Raw genomic sequence first — 12,939 nt, 5'->3', positions numbered from 1 at the left:
CTCCCCCATCGCCCCTCTCCTCCTCCTCCTCCTACCCACCGCTGTCTCTTCTCCTTGTCTCTTTCGTTATTACGTCCGCTGACGGTGTACAATTGGAGCACAGTGTGTCGTCCTTGCGTTGCCTGGAGAAACGAGAGGAGTGTGCATGCCGACAGTAGACAAACCGGACTAGATGAGAAGCCTGAGGGAAGGTGGTGGTGGTGGTGGTGGTGGTGGTGGTGGTGGGAGACTACCTCAAGATGCCTGGTTTTAGCCTAACGTGTCCTGCAGACTGTGCCCTTCCGAGGCTGTAAATAGAGAGGAAAAGAGAGATAGAGGCAAGCTGGCTATGCTGCCTGACCCTGCATGCTGTGTTGTGGTGTAGCATTGTTTGGATTGAGGCAGTCTCCCATAAAAGCTAAATCAATGAGGATTCTGAGGCCATTCCTTCAGAAAGGAGCGCATATGCTGCAGTGTTTCTGTGGACAACGATCGAAGTCGACCACTATCACCAACGGTGAGAGACCTCACGCACGCCACGCTCTCTTTGCATGTTCCTAAGTGGGGGGGAGATAAAGAAAGAGTGGGATGATGAGGAGGATGGAGGTTGAGTGGTTTCATTGGCCACAACAAGTCGAGTGAGTGTGAGTGTGGCTGCGGCGCATGCATGGAGTCTCTCCTTTAGCGCTCATCATCTGGCCGCGAGTTGAGTGTGCGCCAGTCAGCTGCCGAGCCCCGCAGTCCTCCACGCTCCACGCACACGCTTCACCCTATGCGCGGGTGCGTCGAACGGGTGCAATGTCGCGTCAACGTCCCCCGAAACAAAAAACGACAATCAGCTCCACAGATAGCGTCACAGCAGAAGCCACCACTTAGGCCCCAGTTCCTAAACTTTTCACTTTCCTTGTGCAGTAGACATCATCTTCTTACATAACCATTACTTTCAGTTGTACTAATCACTTGTAACAACGTCTATTATGCTTAGTCTGTACATCTGTAGTTCATTTAACCCTTGAGGCTGTGTGACGTCCATAGTTGAGTTTGGTAACTTTATGTTAGTAAATAAATGTTATTTGGGTGGGACTCAAAAAATTTGTCTGCCCTTCATGGAACTTAAGACTTGGACAGCTCGAGAACATACTTGGAAAAGTTACAAAAGGGTCTAATTATTGGCTCTAATAGGGTAAGGGAGTCCTATTATTACAGCTAAATCCTCTACAACAAAGTAAATAACGCTTGTTGCAGTCAGCCATATATACACTATGATGTAATCATACTTAAGCTGAAGTGTTCCTCAAAAAAATTCAGGGCAGACAATTAGAAACTCCATCAAGCTCAGTCGAATCCTTTGAGACAGCTGGACCAAAAGCAGCACACATTGGGATCTGTGGAATAAAAGGTTTTCATTGGTCCTTATTCTGCAGCACTGTTAGATAAACCTTGTGTGACCTCGTCACACCTTCATGAGCTGGCTCATTGGCTTCAAGCAGGGTTTCACTATTTTTACAGCTCAAGAACCGCATTACATTGATGTCCGATTACTTTCCCGGTCCCAAAATATCAAGTACAGTAATCCCTTATTGCGGTTAATTGGTTCCAGACCTGACTGTGATAAGTGAATTTCCTGGAAGTAGGATTCCTTATTTATAAATGTTATATTTTTGTAGAGCATAGAAAACCTGTTTAGCCTTCTAAATATGTTTTTTTTAACATTATTAGAGCCCTTTCGACATGAAGTAACACCTCTCTTGTCACCTTTATACTTGCATTACCCACTATAGTAGACATAAAAAGAGTAAATAAGCCATTTAAGACATAAATAAGACTCATGCTCGTCTGTTACTTCCATGGGGGGCTGAGTGCCGGTTGACAGGAAGTGACGTCGTGGGTTCAGAGTTGAAATTCACCTTATGGCTAAATGGCCACACCAGTAGCCTGTGTGTTTATTTGGGATTTTTATTATGGATCATTGTGCCTGTTGCGAGATACTTCAAACCTGCAATAAAAGCCTATTGTTCCGGCGATCAAGTCTATTGATTGTGTGTCTCACCGAACATTACTGACACCTAATGACCAGTGTAGAATACTACATATCCTTCACAGCGTCCTTGAATGCGTCTTCTGATTGACTTATATTTACATTTTTGTTCATTTAGCCATTTTTATGCTTGGAAAGGGTCAATTTTGGCAAAAAATGCGCAACATTTGATTTACTATGGCAATAGTTGGCAATAGCTGGCAATAGTTGAATATTGCCTGCTTAAAATCATCATTTATCATAGATTGCATGTTACTCTGACAGTTGGCAACACAATAACAACTTAGCTTTGGGTGCTTTTGGCAAAGGCTGGCCTCGACACAATTGTAAGGCTGCAATACGCACAGTTGATGCATCTTTCACTTCTTTTCTTATAATGCCATTGTTTGTCGTGTCCATAATATCAGGGAAAATATCAGGAAGGAATTAATTGTCAGTGAATCAACTGTCAGTAAAAGTTGATTAGTTGTGCATATTACGGAATTTGTGGCACAAACACACAGAGCGAGAGAGAGATTTATACTTTAGCTGCAATTTTGAAGTTGACACTTTTAGTTCAACAGTTGTCAGTTGGAGTCTTTGCCTTGTTGCAGTTACGCTTATTCCTCATTCCACTATGGTTCCGAATAACAAGGCTTTCGAACAAGATTTCCTTGTTGCGCTTACACTAGTTACACTAGTTTTTTCATGTCTAAATAGAGGGTATGAGATGCTGTACTTTGCAGCCTGAAATCACTCCCGTTTATTTGTCATTGCTTCCTCCCGGATTACAAGAATATTAATGAAAGCAATATTTTACATCACTGTTTTGGGAGCAGCATAGCAACATCATGTCATCATGTCATGTCAGCAACATCATCTAATTCATTACTGTGCAAGTTCTGGTCCAATGAAGCAGGGACGGCAAAAATAAGTTAGCGCTATGCCAAAGCCATGCTTAAATGTTTACACCCTCTCTCCTTTGTAGTGTCAGTTTTATGCCTGGCTTTTATCAGTAAAAAAATAAGTGGCATATAATGCATGAAAAGAGTCACAAACAAGACCTTGCCATAATCATTTATTGGACAGTAATAATCCAAAATGTGTGCTGAATTAACCTGAACTTTTAATTCAGAGACTGTTTTGAATATACAGTCATCCCTCTTTTATCGCAGTTAATTGATTCCAGACCCGACCGTGATAAGTGAATGCCCACAAAGTAGAATTCCTTATTTATAATTCAAACACTGTAGTTTGAGCATATAGATAACCTGTTTACAACCTTCTAAATATGTTTTTTAACATTATTAGAGCTCCTTTGAAATGAAATAACATTGCTATAGTCATCTTTACACTATTTACACACTATTTACACACTTTACACACGTTACACTATTACACCATATTGTAGACATAATAAGAGAAAATAAGCTATTTAAGACACACTCGTGCTTGTGTGTGTTGCAGTAAATGTGTTTATGGACATGTGGAGGACAGCAAGTGATCCTTTTGAGCCGCACGGTGGCCGAGTGGTTAGCGTGTTGGCCACACAGTCAGGAGATCTGGAAGACCGCCGCTTGGGCGTCTCTGTGTGGAGTTCGCATGTTCTCCCCGTGCGTGCGTGGGTTTTCTCCGGGTACTTCGGTTTCCTCCCACATTCCAAAAACATGCTTGTTAGGTTAATTGGTGACTCTAAATTGTCCATAGGTATGAATGTGAGTGTGAATGGTTGTTTGTCTATATGTGCCCTGCATCCAGTCCAGGGTGTAGCCCACCTCTCTCTCGAAGTCAGCTGGGATAGGCTCCAGCATACCCCCGTGAGAATAAGCGGCATAGAAAATGGATGGATGGATTATGATGACTATTATGTTATTATTATTGTGCTGGTTGTGAGATAATTCAAGCGTGCAATAAAAGCCTCTTGCGATCAAGTTTGGTGCTTGTGTGCCTCACCAAACATTAGGGTAACATTACTGACATCTAGTGACCAGTGTAGAATACTACATAGCATCACGTTTTTGAATGCATCTTCCGAATCCCTTATATTTGTAGTTTAGTTCATTTTTGCATTTTTGGATTTTAGTTTAGTTAATTTAGGCAAAAAATATATAAAATTTATTTAAAAAAATATGCACAATAATAGGCTGTATTCAACCACAAAACAGCATAATTTCTTAATTAATATATTTTGAAAAAAAACGTGATATGGCGAGGGGCGACTGTAATACAACTCTAACAATGTTTTGATGCCTAGTGTGTTGTCTTTGTTGCCAATTAGAATCTGCACATAAGTGTTTTTATTTTTATATGCGCTTGATGGCTTGTATTGCAAAATTCATGTTCGATTTCACATTTAATATTTTTCTCATAGATACACTATTACACTAAATTTTAATTTACACATTAACAACAACACAGTGATTGATTAAACACTAGACGTGCTATAAAAGTGCTAAGACCAAGCTGAAAATGTGCTATTAAATGAACTATTACTTGGGTTGTGACCACTAATATTTCTGAGAGATGTTTCTTAACTAAAATGTATATTATATCACTTCAAAAAGCAGAATTTTACAAGCAAATGTTAATATGGCCATATTAAATTGAATAAAAAAAGATTTAATATAAATAATTCGATTTTACTGTGCATTAATTTGTTCAATATTTTCTCAATTATTGAGTCATTGTTTTTGTAAAAAGTAACATAAAACATAATTACATTTGTGAGTGCTATAATTAGTTGAACATGACCTTTATTTTTTTAAATGTAAAAAAAGCGCACATGTAAAGCTTTCCGATAATGGATAGTAAAACGTTCACTTTAAAACTACATGAGTACAAGTTACACATGGGATAAACGTACAACCTTTACTCGATGTTAAACATGATAACGTCTGAATGAAACCTGATGAAAACTTTCCAAGTTTGTCTAAACACCGGTAGTGCACTCATCTTCCACCAGGGGGCAGCAGACCTAAAGAAATCTATTGCATGACCAGTGTTGTGTTAGTGGGTGCATTGTCCATGTCCGAGGCAATGGCAGCATACAGCAGATACATCCTTTCCACTGTCAGACTCCTTTTAATTGACAGTCTAAGGGATTAATTAATATACAGTGTGACTCAAGTGCCAACGAAAGCAGTGGTCTTCATAGCATGAGAATAAAGCTTAGCTGTCTGTTTCTGACAAAGATATGTGTTATGTTTGCATGATATGCAACACCCCAAAAGCCCATTCTGTACTCCTACTGTTAGCCCCATTGAAAAAAAACACAGAATACAGCATCCTTACAATGATAGATGTGTTTATCGACACTTCTTGTTGCTGCACTGACATATCCTTTCTACCAAGTAAACGACAAGCCAATAACATTACGACTTGCTATAAATGAACTGATTTAGACTCTTGCCTGCATACCTCATTTGTCTTTTACTATCTTTATTCTCTCCTGTGAGAAGCTACGGCATATTGGCTCCTTCTTATCTCACCCTCAAACATTCTGTTATATTCAAGAGATATGTAAAGGAAGGGGTTATAAATAAAGTTAATATTTGTCTCCTTTGGAAGAAAAATGGTGATCTGAGTCTGGGAAAAGGCCTTTTAAATGTTTCATGCAGAAAGAAAGATTTGCTGTGCTGGTGAACACTCACATGCTCTTCCTCCCACACGTGCACATGTGTAATACCAGCAACCATTCTATTATATCCCCTCAAGTGACAAGACAATTGAAATAGACATCATTTTGAGTAGTCAGTGTACAGCTTGTATAGCCGTATAGATTTACTATCCATTGAAAATGGGCCATACTAATGGCAATACTGGCGAGTTCAGTCAAGCATGGTGGTGGTAGTGTCATGGTCTGGGGCTGCTTGAGTGCTTCCGGCACGGTTCATTGAGGGATTCACAAATTCCAACATGTCATGTGGCATTCTGAAGCAGAGCAGTGAGTCTAAGATCCACCATCATGATGGAAGATGATTCCAGTAACGACCTGTGCAGCTCGAGGGAATTCCATGCTTGAGACGATTAAGACAGCGCTAGATAACAAGGTGCTCACACTAAATATTGACACTTTGTTAGCATATTGGCTGAACAGTCAGGAGATAGAGGGTTCGAATCCTTCTTTGGGCCTCCTTGTGCGGGGTATCTTCTTGCGTCGGGGTGTCCAAACTTTCCCTTTTGCGGGCTGCATACAGAAAAATGTATGGATACGCTTCACTTTGCGCCAATTAAAGTCCCCAATAAAATGAATCAAATTTAGGTCACAGTTGGACTATATCCCAGCTTTGTGTTATCGGTGACAAAGCAAATAGTTATTAGTATTATGTTCCAATGCAGGCTGTGTTTAATTTTATGCTGCGGGCCATTAAAAGCCAGGCTGCGGACCAGAAACGGCCCCCACCTTAGATTTTGGACACCCCTGCTCTACACCTGTATGTCCAATCTTGTCATTGCCTATGTCTTCAGTGTTATGGTGTTTTATGTTCCATACTGTGTTGAAGATGAGGGAGTTTCCTTCCAAAAAGTAACACATAGTGCTCAGTCATCGCTTACCAATACTACATTTTTAAGTGGAACAAATGACTGACTCTCATGCGAGTGTAAGCCCGCATGTTTTCCGCGAGAGGACATCAGCCATCCTTCTTATTGCATGGCTGTGAAAATTCCTAATACAATCACGTATGATTGCGTTAAAAGAGTTGGAGAGAGGGAGAGTGGGGAGGATAAAGAGGGAGGGAGATGGGGGAGTGAGCAGAGAGGGGGTGAGGCGGTCTATACAGCGTTCACTTTTCCTTTCGGCGACGGAACAAACCCACAGCATCCAGACACCGGGACACACTTAGGAATGATGCCACTCGCAGACCGATTCAACTAATTGTTGCTTTTGATACGAAAATCTCCCTCCCTACCCCCACCTCTCTCCTGCGGGCTTCCAATACATTTCTGCAGCAACCTTTCCTGCTGATCCCCCCTCTTTCCCCTCCTCACCCCCACTCCCCGGTTGCATTGAGAGGTGCCATCGTCGGAACCAAAGCGTGCATGCATGGGCTCATCTGAGCTCCTTGCGCAGCACCTTGGAGCCACTGCGTCTGTCTTTCGTGCGCATGGAATAAAGGGGACATTTTTTGGCGGTCCAGATGTCAGTTTCTTCAAAAAAAGAAAGAGGCAGCAGCAGCCCGTGAGGAAAAGCTGATGTGCAACCGAAGGATTCGGAACCGAGCTGGTCAGACGCGGAGCTGTTCACCTGGAATATCAGAACCTCTCCAATGACACGCAGCTGCATCAACTTATCAACACTGTTGCATGTTGCTTGCAAGCTCCGCCGTATAGATTTATAGCAAGTCCTGTCGGTGCAACAAAGTTCTCACCACACGAAGATGCAACCCGAATCTCAATGATGTTCCGGACTCCGAGTTCTTTATCACAATGACATTTGGTTGAAACGTTTCTGGACCGACACTCAGAATCTACCGTGCCTTTTTTGCATCAGAATTCTTCACCGGCTCCAGCCTCAGCCGAACCATACCCTTGGTGTTTTTTTAAAGACTCGGTTCTGGGAGATGGCTGCGATCGCCAGCTCTCTGATCCGCCAGAAGCGCCAGGCGAGGGAATCGAATAGCGACCGGGTGTCCACGTCCAAGCGTCGGCCCAGCCCCAGTAAGGACCCCCGCTCTCTGTGCGAGAGACATTTTTTGGGGGTCTTCAGCAAAGTGCGTTTCTGCAGCGGCAAGAAAAGACCCGTGCGTCGGCGACCAGGTCAGTGCTGTACTACCGATAGCCCCCCCACCCAACCAATCTGATCCGTGCAATGTGTGCGAATGGACCCCCCATCCCCCCCACTATCCCCACGAACCCAACCCAAACCCTCCCCGCCCCTCTATGAAGCAGCAGAGCCACTGTGCTGCAGTCACTGCCTATCTGACCCAAAGGGTGTAGAAAAATCCACCTGTTCCATTTTGGCATCAACCTGGACATGTCTAGGCTGTGACGTCACCCCTAGAGTTGTCATGCCATACATGTCTTCCTGATTTTGCCCCCTCCACCCCACCCCGCCTTGCCAAGCTAATGTAAACAAATTGAACGCCCCCCTCCTCCCCCTAAAGACGAAAAAAGAGACTCTCAACTGCCTAATTTATAATGAATGCTGATTGGGGTTTTCCAGCGGAGAGGGATAAGTTGCACCGCAGTGCACCACAAGGCTCTTTTCAGATTAAATGTTTTAATGGTAAATGTTTATTGCAGAGTGGAAGCTTTACTGCAGTGGAGAGGGGTATAGCCTCAGTGATTAAGAGCTACTCTCCTTTTACTGATGCCACACAACTGTACTGTAGTTCTGTGTTGGTGCACATAAGTCACCAGCAGTTGTACTTGTGTAGTTGTGGCATAATTCTAGGACAAAAACAAAGCCAGACGGATTATTACAACCTTTTTATACATAGCTGCCACAAAATGTCTAAAAAAAAGGTCAAAATTAGCAGGTAGGTAACTCCCCCCCCAACCATTTCTTCATATAAGACGATTCACTGGATTTTTTTTTATATCAATCAATTCTGCCTGTTTTAAAAGACTGTTTCTCCTTCTGTCCCAACCACCACCCCCCACTTCGTAAGATGCACCTTCGAAACCTCCACAGGTGTCCCATAAGGGCTGCAGGCTAGGTCAGTAGCTCAGCCTCCATCCGTGTGTGCTGTGTTTCTTCTCGTCTCCACCCCATCTTTGCGCCCATGTCGACTTTGCACCCCCTTCCTTCCTCTGTTTCTGGGCCACGGAGGGTGGGAGTGGTTGGGAGGGACACATTGAGGAAGGGGGGGGGCTCCGTTGGGCTTCAACACCTGTCTGATTGCTGACTTCTTTGCTGACTTTTCTTTTTTTTCTTCCATCTCTCTGTGTGGCTGTCTTTAAAAATATATTTCTTAGCCTTGCCTCCTCAGTTTATTTCTGCTTCTTTTTTTTTTGTGTTAATGTTGGATCAAACCTCACTCCTCCTCCGAAGTCTGTAAATATTGTACAATGTGTCAAGCTCTAGTGTAGGTGTATATTGGTGTTTATGAATATGGTGTTCCCCCCCGCCCCGCTATAGAACAGGGGATCATTCACCATTTCATGGCCATGACACCATTTGTCAGTGTGCCTAAATGTCTTGTCCTGTATTAGTATGAAGTACATGTATTGACCTTTTTATGTTGGCTCCTGTCAGCCATCATACCACACACCCTACCACACATCATACCACACATGCTGTGTGCTCTGGACTTTTTCCTTTTGCACAATACACACTCACTGCTAAACGATGGGAAGTTATGAAGCAGTCAGCAATGGCCCACAATGAGGCCCTAATTTATGGAAATGTGGTTATCGCATGTAATTTACAGACGTGTGCACTCCCATACACCTTTCACACACACACCAAAGCACACAGTCTCTCTCTCACTCTATCTCCCTCACACACACACACACACACACACATACACACACGTGCATTCAAATCACCCCCGCCTGTGATGGATGATGAGGGGCCCGTCCCAGGAATGGATAGCCCAACCTCAGGGGTAGGTGAGTTAGAGATTGATGCACAGTTGAGTAGACATAGATTTCATACTTGGGCTCTTCTCTGCACATATTTGTCTCATAGTTGCTATATTAAGCTATTAGGTAAAAGCTTTATTGGAACCAAGATTTTATAGGAATTCCCTGATCAAAAATAGCATAAAAATTGTTTGAACGGTAGTCATCCATGAGACGTCAACTCAGTGAGCATTTGCCGCAGTTCTTCTCGAACTCTTTCCAGTAGGCACCATTGCAAACATATTTTTCTTTGCAAGTATCACTGCTTTTGGTACCTCCGCTTACCATCATGATTTAGCTTGTGCTTGTAGTTAATGCCTTGCGGCGTATGAGGTGAGTTAAATATTAATATTTCAGCAAAGCAAAATTTAATTTGAATTCAGTTGCAGCAAATATTTGGTTAATACATTTGTATTTTTACAGATATTTCGTATACATACGTCTGTAATGTATTTTTTTAAATTGAAAAGTTCCTGAGTACCACTAGATGGAGGCCATGCACCACTAGTGGAACTTGCGCCACAGTTTGAGAATTTCTTAGCTAAAGGATATAATGGTATGACTAGGTGGAGAAATATAATGATTACCGGAACTTATAGCAATGTAGAAAAGCAGTGCACATTCCTCTGTCCTGGCTGCTCAGTCCAATACAGTCATCCCTCACCACTTTGTGGTTCAAGTTTCGCGGCATCACTCTATCACAAAAAAAATCATGCTGTTTTGTGGTTGAATTTAATAATAATAATAATAATAACAATAATAATAATAATGATGGATTAGATTTTATAGCACTTTTCAAGGGACCCAAAGCGCTTCGCAATGAAGTGAACCCATTATTCATTCACTCCTCAGTCACACACTGGTGGTGGTACTATATATCTGTTCCATAGCTGCCCTGGGGTAGTCTGACCTTAAACGTGGCTGCAAAGTTGCGCCTGCAGCCTGTCCGACCATCACCAGACATTCATTCAGGTTCATACACCAGTGTGGGCAGGTGAATATAGCCTATTATTAGTCAAAAACATGCATATTTAAGAAAATGTTATATATTTTTGGCCAAAATGGACAAATGAACTTAAATACAAATATAAGAGGTTCAAACAACACTTTCAAAGACGTTGCCGTAGTATTCTACAGTACAATAGTCATGAGGTGTCAGTAATGTTACTGTAATGTTTGGTGAGACTCACAAGTGCTAGACTTGATTGCCGAAACAACAGGCTTTTATTGCAGGTTTGAATGATCTCACAACAGACAAAATAATCCCGAATAAATATCCCTAATAAAAACACGGTTTACTGTTCAGTCGTAACCCATGGCAAACTGTAACTCAACTCTGAATCCTCAGTGTCACTTCCTGTCTGCCACACTCAGCTCCCCTAAGGAACACATTTATAGCAACACACACAAGCACAAGTCTTATTTATATCTTAAATGCCTTATTTACTTACTTTAGATGTACTATATTAGGTGATATGAGTGTAAAGGTGACTATAGGGGTGTTAGTTCAAGTCTATAGGGCTCTAATAATGTTAAAATCTGTATTTAGAAGGGTGTAAACAGGTTGCCTATACCCTGTACTCTAACTACAAAAATATTTCATGTACAAATAATGAATCCTACTTCGCGGAAATTCACTTTTCATGGCGCACTCTAATGCTAAATGTAATCTTAATCATTTCAGCAGTTTACATTGCAACAGACATGGAATGTTGTTGTGAAGTGTTATTTAACTCTTTCTAATTTGTTATTTAATTCTCTCGGGTCTGGAACCAATTAACCACTATAAATGAGGGATTACCATGTGACTAAGTCAATTTGTTTATGATAAATATGTCTGTTTTTGACCTCTGCACTGGTAGTCACCATGCCTGAAGCACAGAACAATATCACCTTGAGAGGTTCCACTCCATTCTGGGCATTTTTGCCCTCACACCCCAAATTTTATAACACTGAATCTCTCTTTAGTGGTACCCTTAGGCAAACTGCTACAAACAAAAATGTATCTTGGAGTATATTAAATAGTCCTATGCAGTATAGAGAAACATAATCAAGCCCTGTACCGATGTTTCTGTGTGGTTAATGTTGCAATCTGTAATGCCGTTTAAATATTTTTTCCCTGATTGAGTCAACACAAATTGCATCGACTGTTGGGGTCTCCCCCAACAGTTAAAATAAAATAAAATAAAAAAAACTCATGACGAGCTTGTAAACCCATTGGAAATCGCAGGAGGTCATTGCTCAATATGACAGTCTGACTCACGGTGTCATCTTACAAGGACGGCTAAAATCATCACACAGCAACTTAACACTCAAAAGGTAGCTAAGAAAGTCAAGTACCATTATGAGTTTAAAATAAAAAAACAACAGCTATTTTAACTTCATCCCATAATGCATTTCATCCCAGCAAAGCATTTCATTGGTTATTGATCAATGATGTCAGCCTCCCTCTGAGCTCTGGGCTTCTCTAGTTCCCTCTGGTGGACAGGGGCAGCATGGCAGCGCCCTGGCTGCAGTAACCAATGAAATGCTTCGCTGCTTTGAGATTTCCCCACGGACTCTCGAACGGCAAAGTATTTAAACGATTAGTAGTAGTTGTGGATAGTAGTAGTAGTAGTAGTAGTAGTAGTGTCACAAGATTAGAAATTAGCCATAAATTAGCCGCATCGCTGTATAAACTGCAGGGTTCAAAGTTGAAGAAAAAAGTAGCGGCTTATACACCGGAAATTGCGGTACAGCCTCAATATCAAAAATACCAAAATTAATCTACACATTTATACATGCATTCACTGACTGGCTTTTTTCCACATGTCATGATAATGTAAATTATTTGCCCGTTTACATAAAAGATTAGCAATAAAGCACCTGCTGCCATTTCAAAGCCAACCTGCCAAACTAAGTGTGTCGAAGTGGTTGCACTCCAGTCATTGGTTGATGTCACAGTGGCTGCGTCCACTTTTTTATACGTTCTGTGGCCACATCCTTCTTCATGGTCCTGCTGTGCCTGCAGCAGATGGCCCATGATGAGCTGACATCAGCTCAACATAAAAGTAGAAAGAACCGTGTTCAGTAGTCTGGATCCTGAGATCTTCCGCTCTCTAGAGATGTAGTAAAAGAAACCGTGGTGCTTTATATTACTTCCCTCGAATGGCCTGACCTCTGCGTTTACTTCCGACCTTGGAACACGGTCATGTTAATATTCTTTTAATTTAGATAACATGTTGCACAACAGCTGTTACTAAAATGAAAAAAAAAAACAGTCAACATTGGAGCTTAGAATACTGTTCCAGGTGCAGTTCACCAGTAGTTTTCCCTTCCTGCTTTCTTCCATACATTGGAATCGAGCGCTGCTGGATTGAACTCTCACTGTTTTCTCC

At 41.9% G+C, this 12,939-nt stretch overlaps 1 protein-coding gene across 3 annotated transcripts in view; it reads left to right on the top strand.

The window, feature by feature from the left end:
• The first annotated feature begins 231 nt into the window (after positions 1-231).
• fgf12a (fibroblast growth factor 12a) overlaps positions 232-12,939 on the top strand; it is a 46,051-nt gene continuing 33,343 nt past the window's right edge. The window contains exons 1-2 of one of the 3 annotated variants that reach the window (XM_054755463.1): positions 6,742-7,753; positions 8,608-8,655. In XM_054755463.1, coding sequence (XP_054611438.1) covers positions 7,558-7,753; positions 8,608-8,655 — 244 coding nt within the window. In that variant the 5' untranslated portion in view covers positions 6,742-7,557. Of the gene's footprint in view, positions 497-6,741; positions 7,754-8,607; positions 8,656-12,939 lie in introns of those variants that run through there. The other 2 variants (XM_054755481.1, XM_054755473.1) reach the window with 2 other exon arrangements.

This window comes from Dunckerocampus dactyliophorus, chromosome 2 (assembly GCF_027744805.1).
Source record: "Dunckerocampus dactyliophorus isolate RoL2022-P2 chromosome 2, RoL_Ddac_1.1, whole genome shotgun sequence".
NCBI classification, from domain to species: Eukaryota; Metazoa; Chordata; class Actinopteri; order Syngnathiformes; family Syngnathidae; genus Dunckerocampus; species Dunckerocampus dactyliophorus.
The sequence above is the reverse complement of the archived record's forward strand: the minus strand, read 5'-3'. Positions and strand labels throughout refer to the sequence as shown.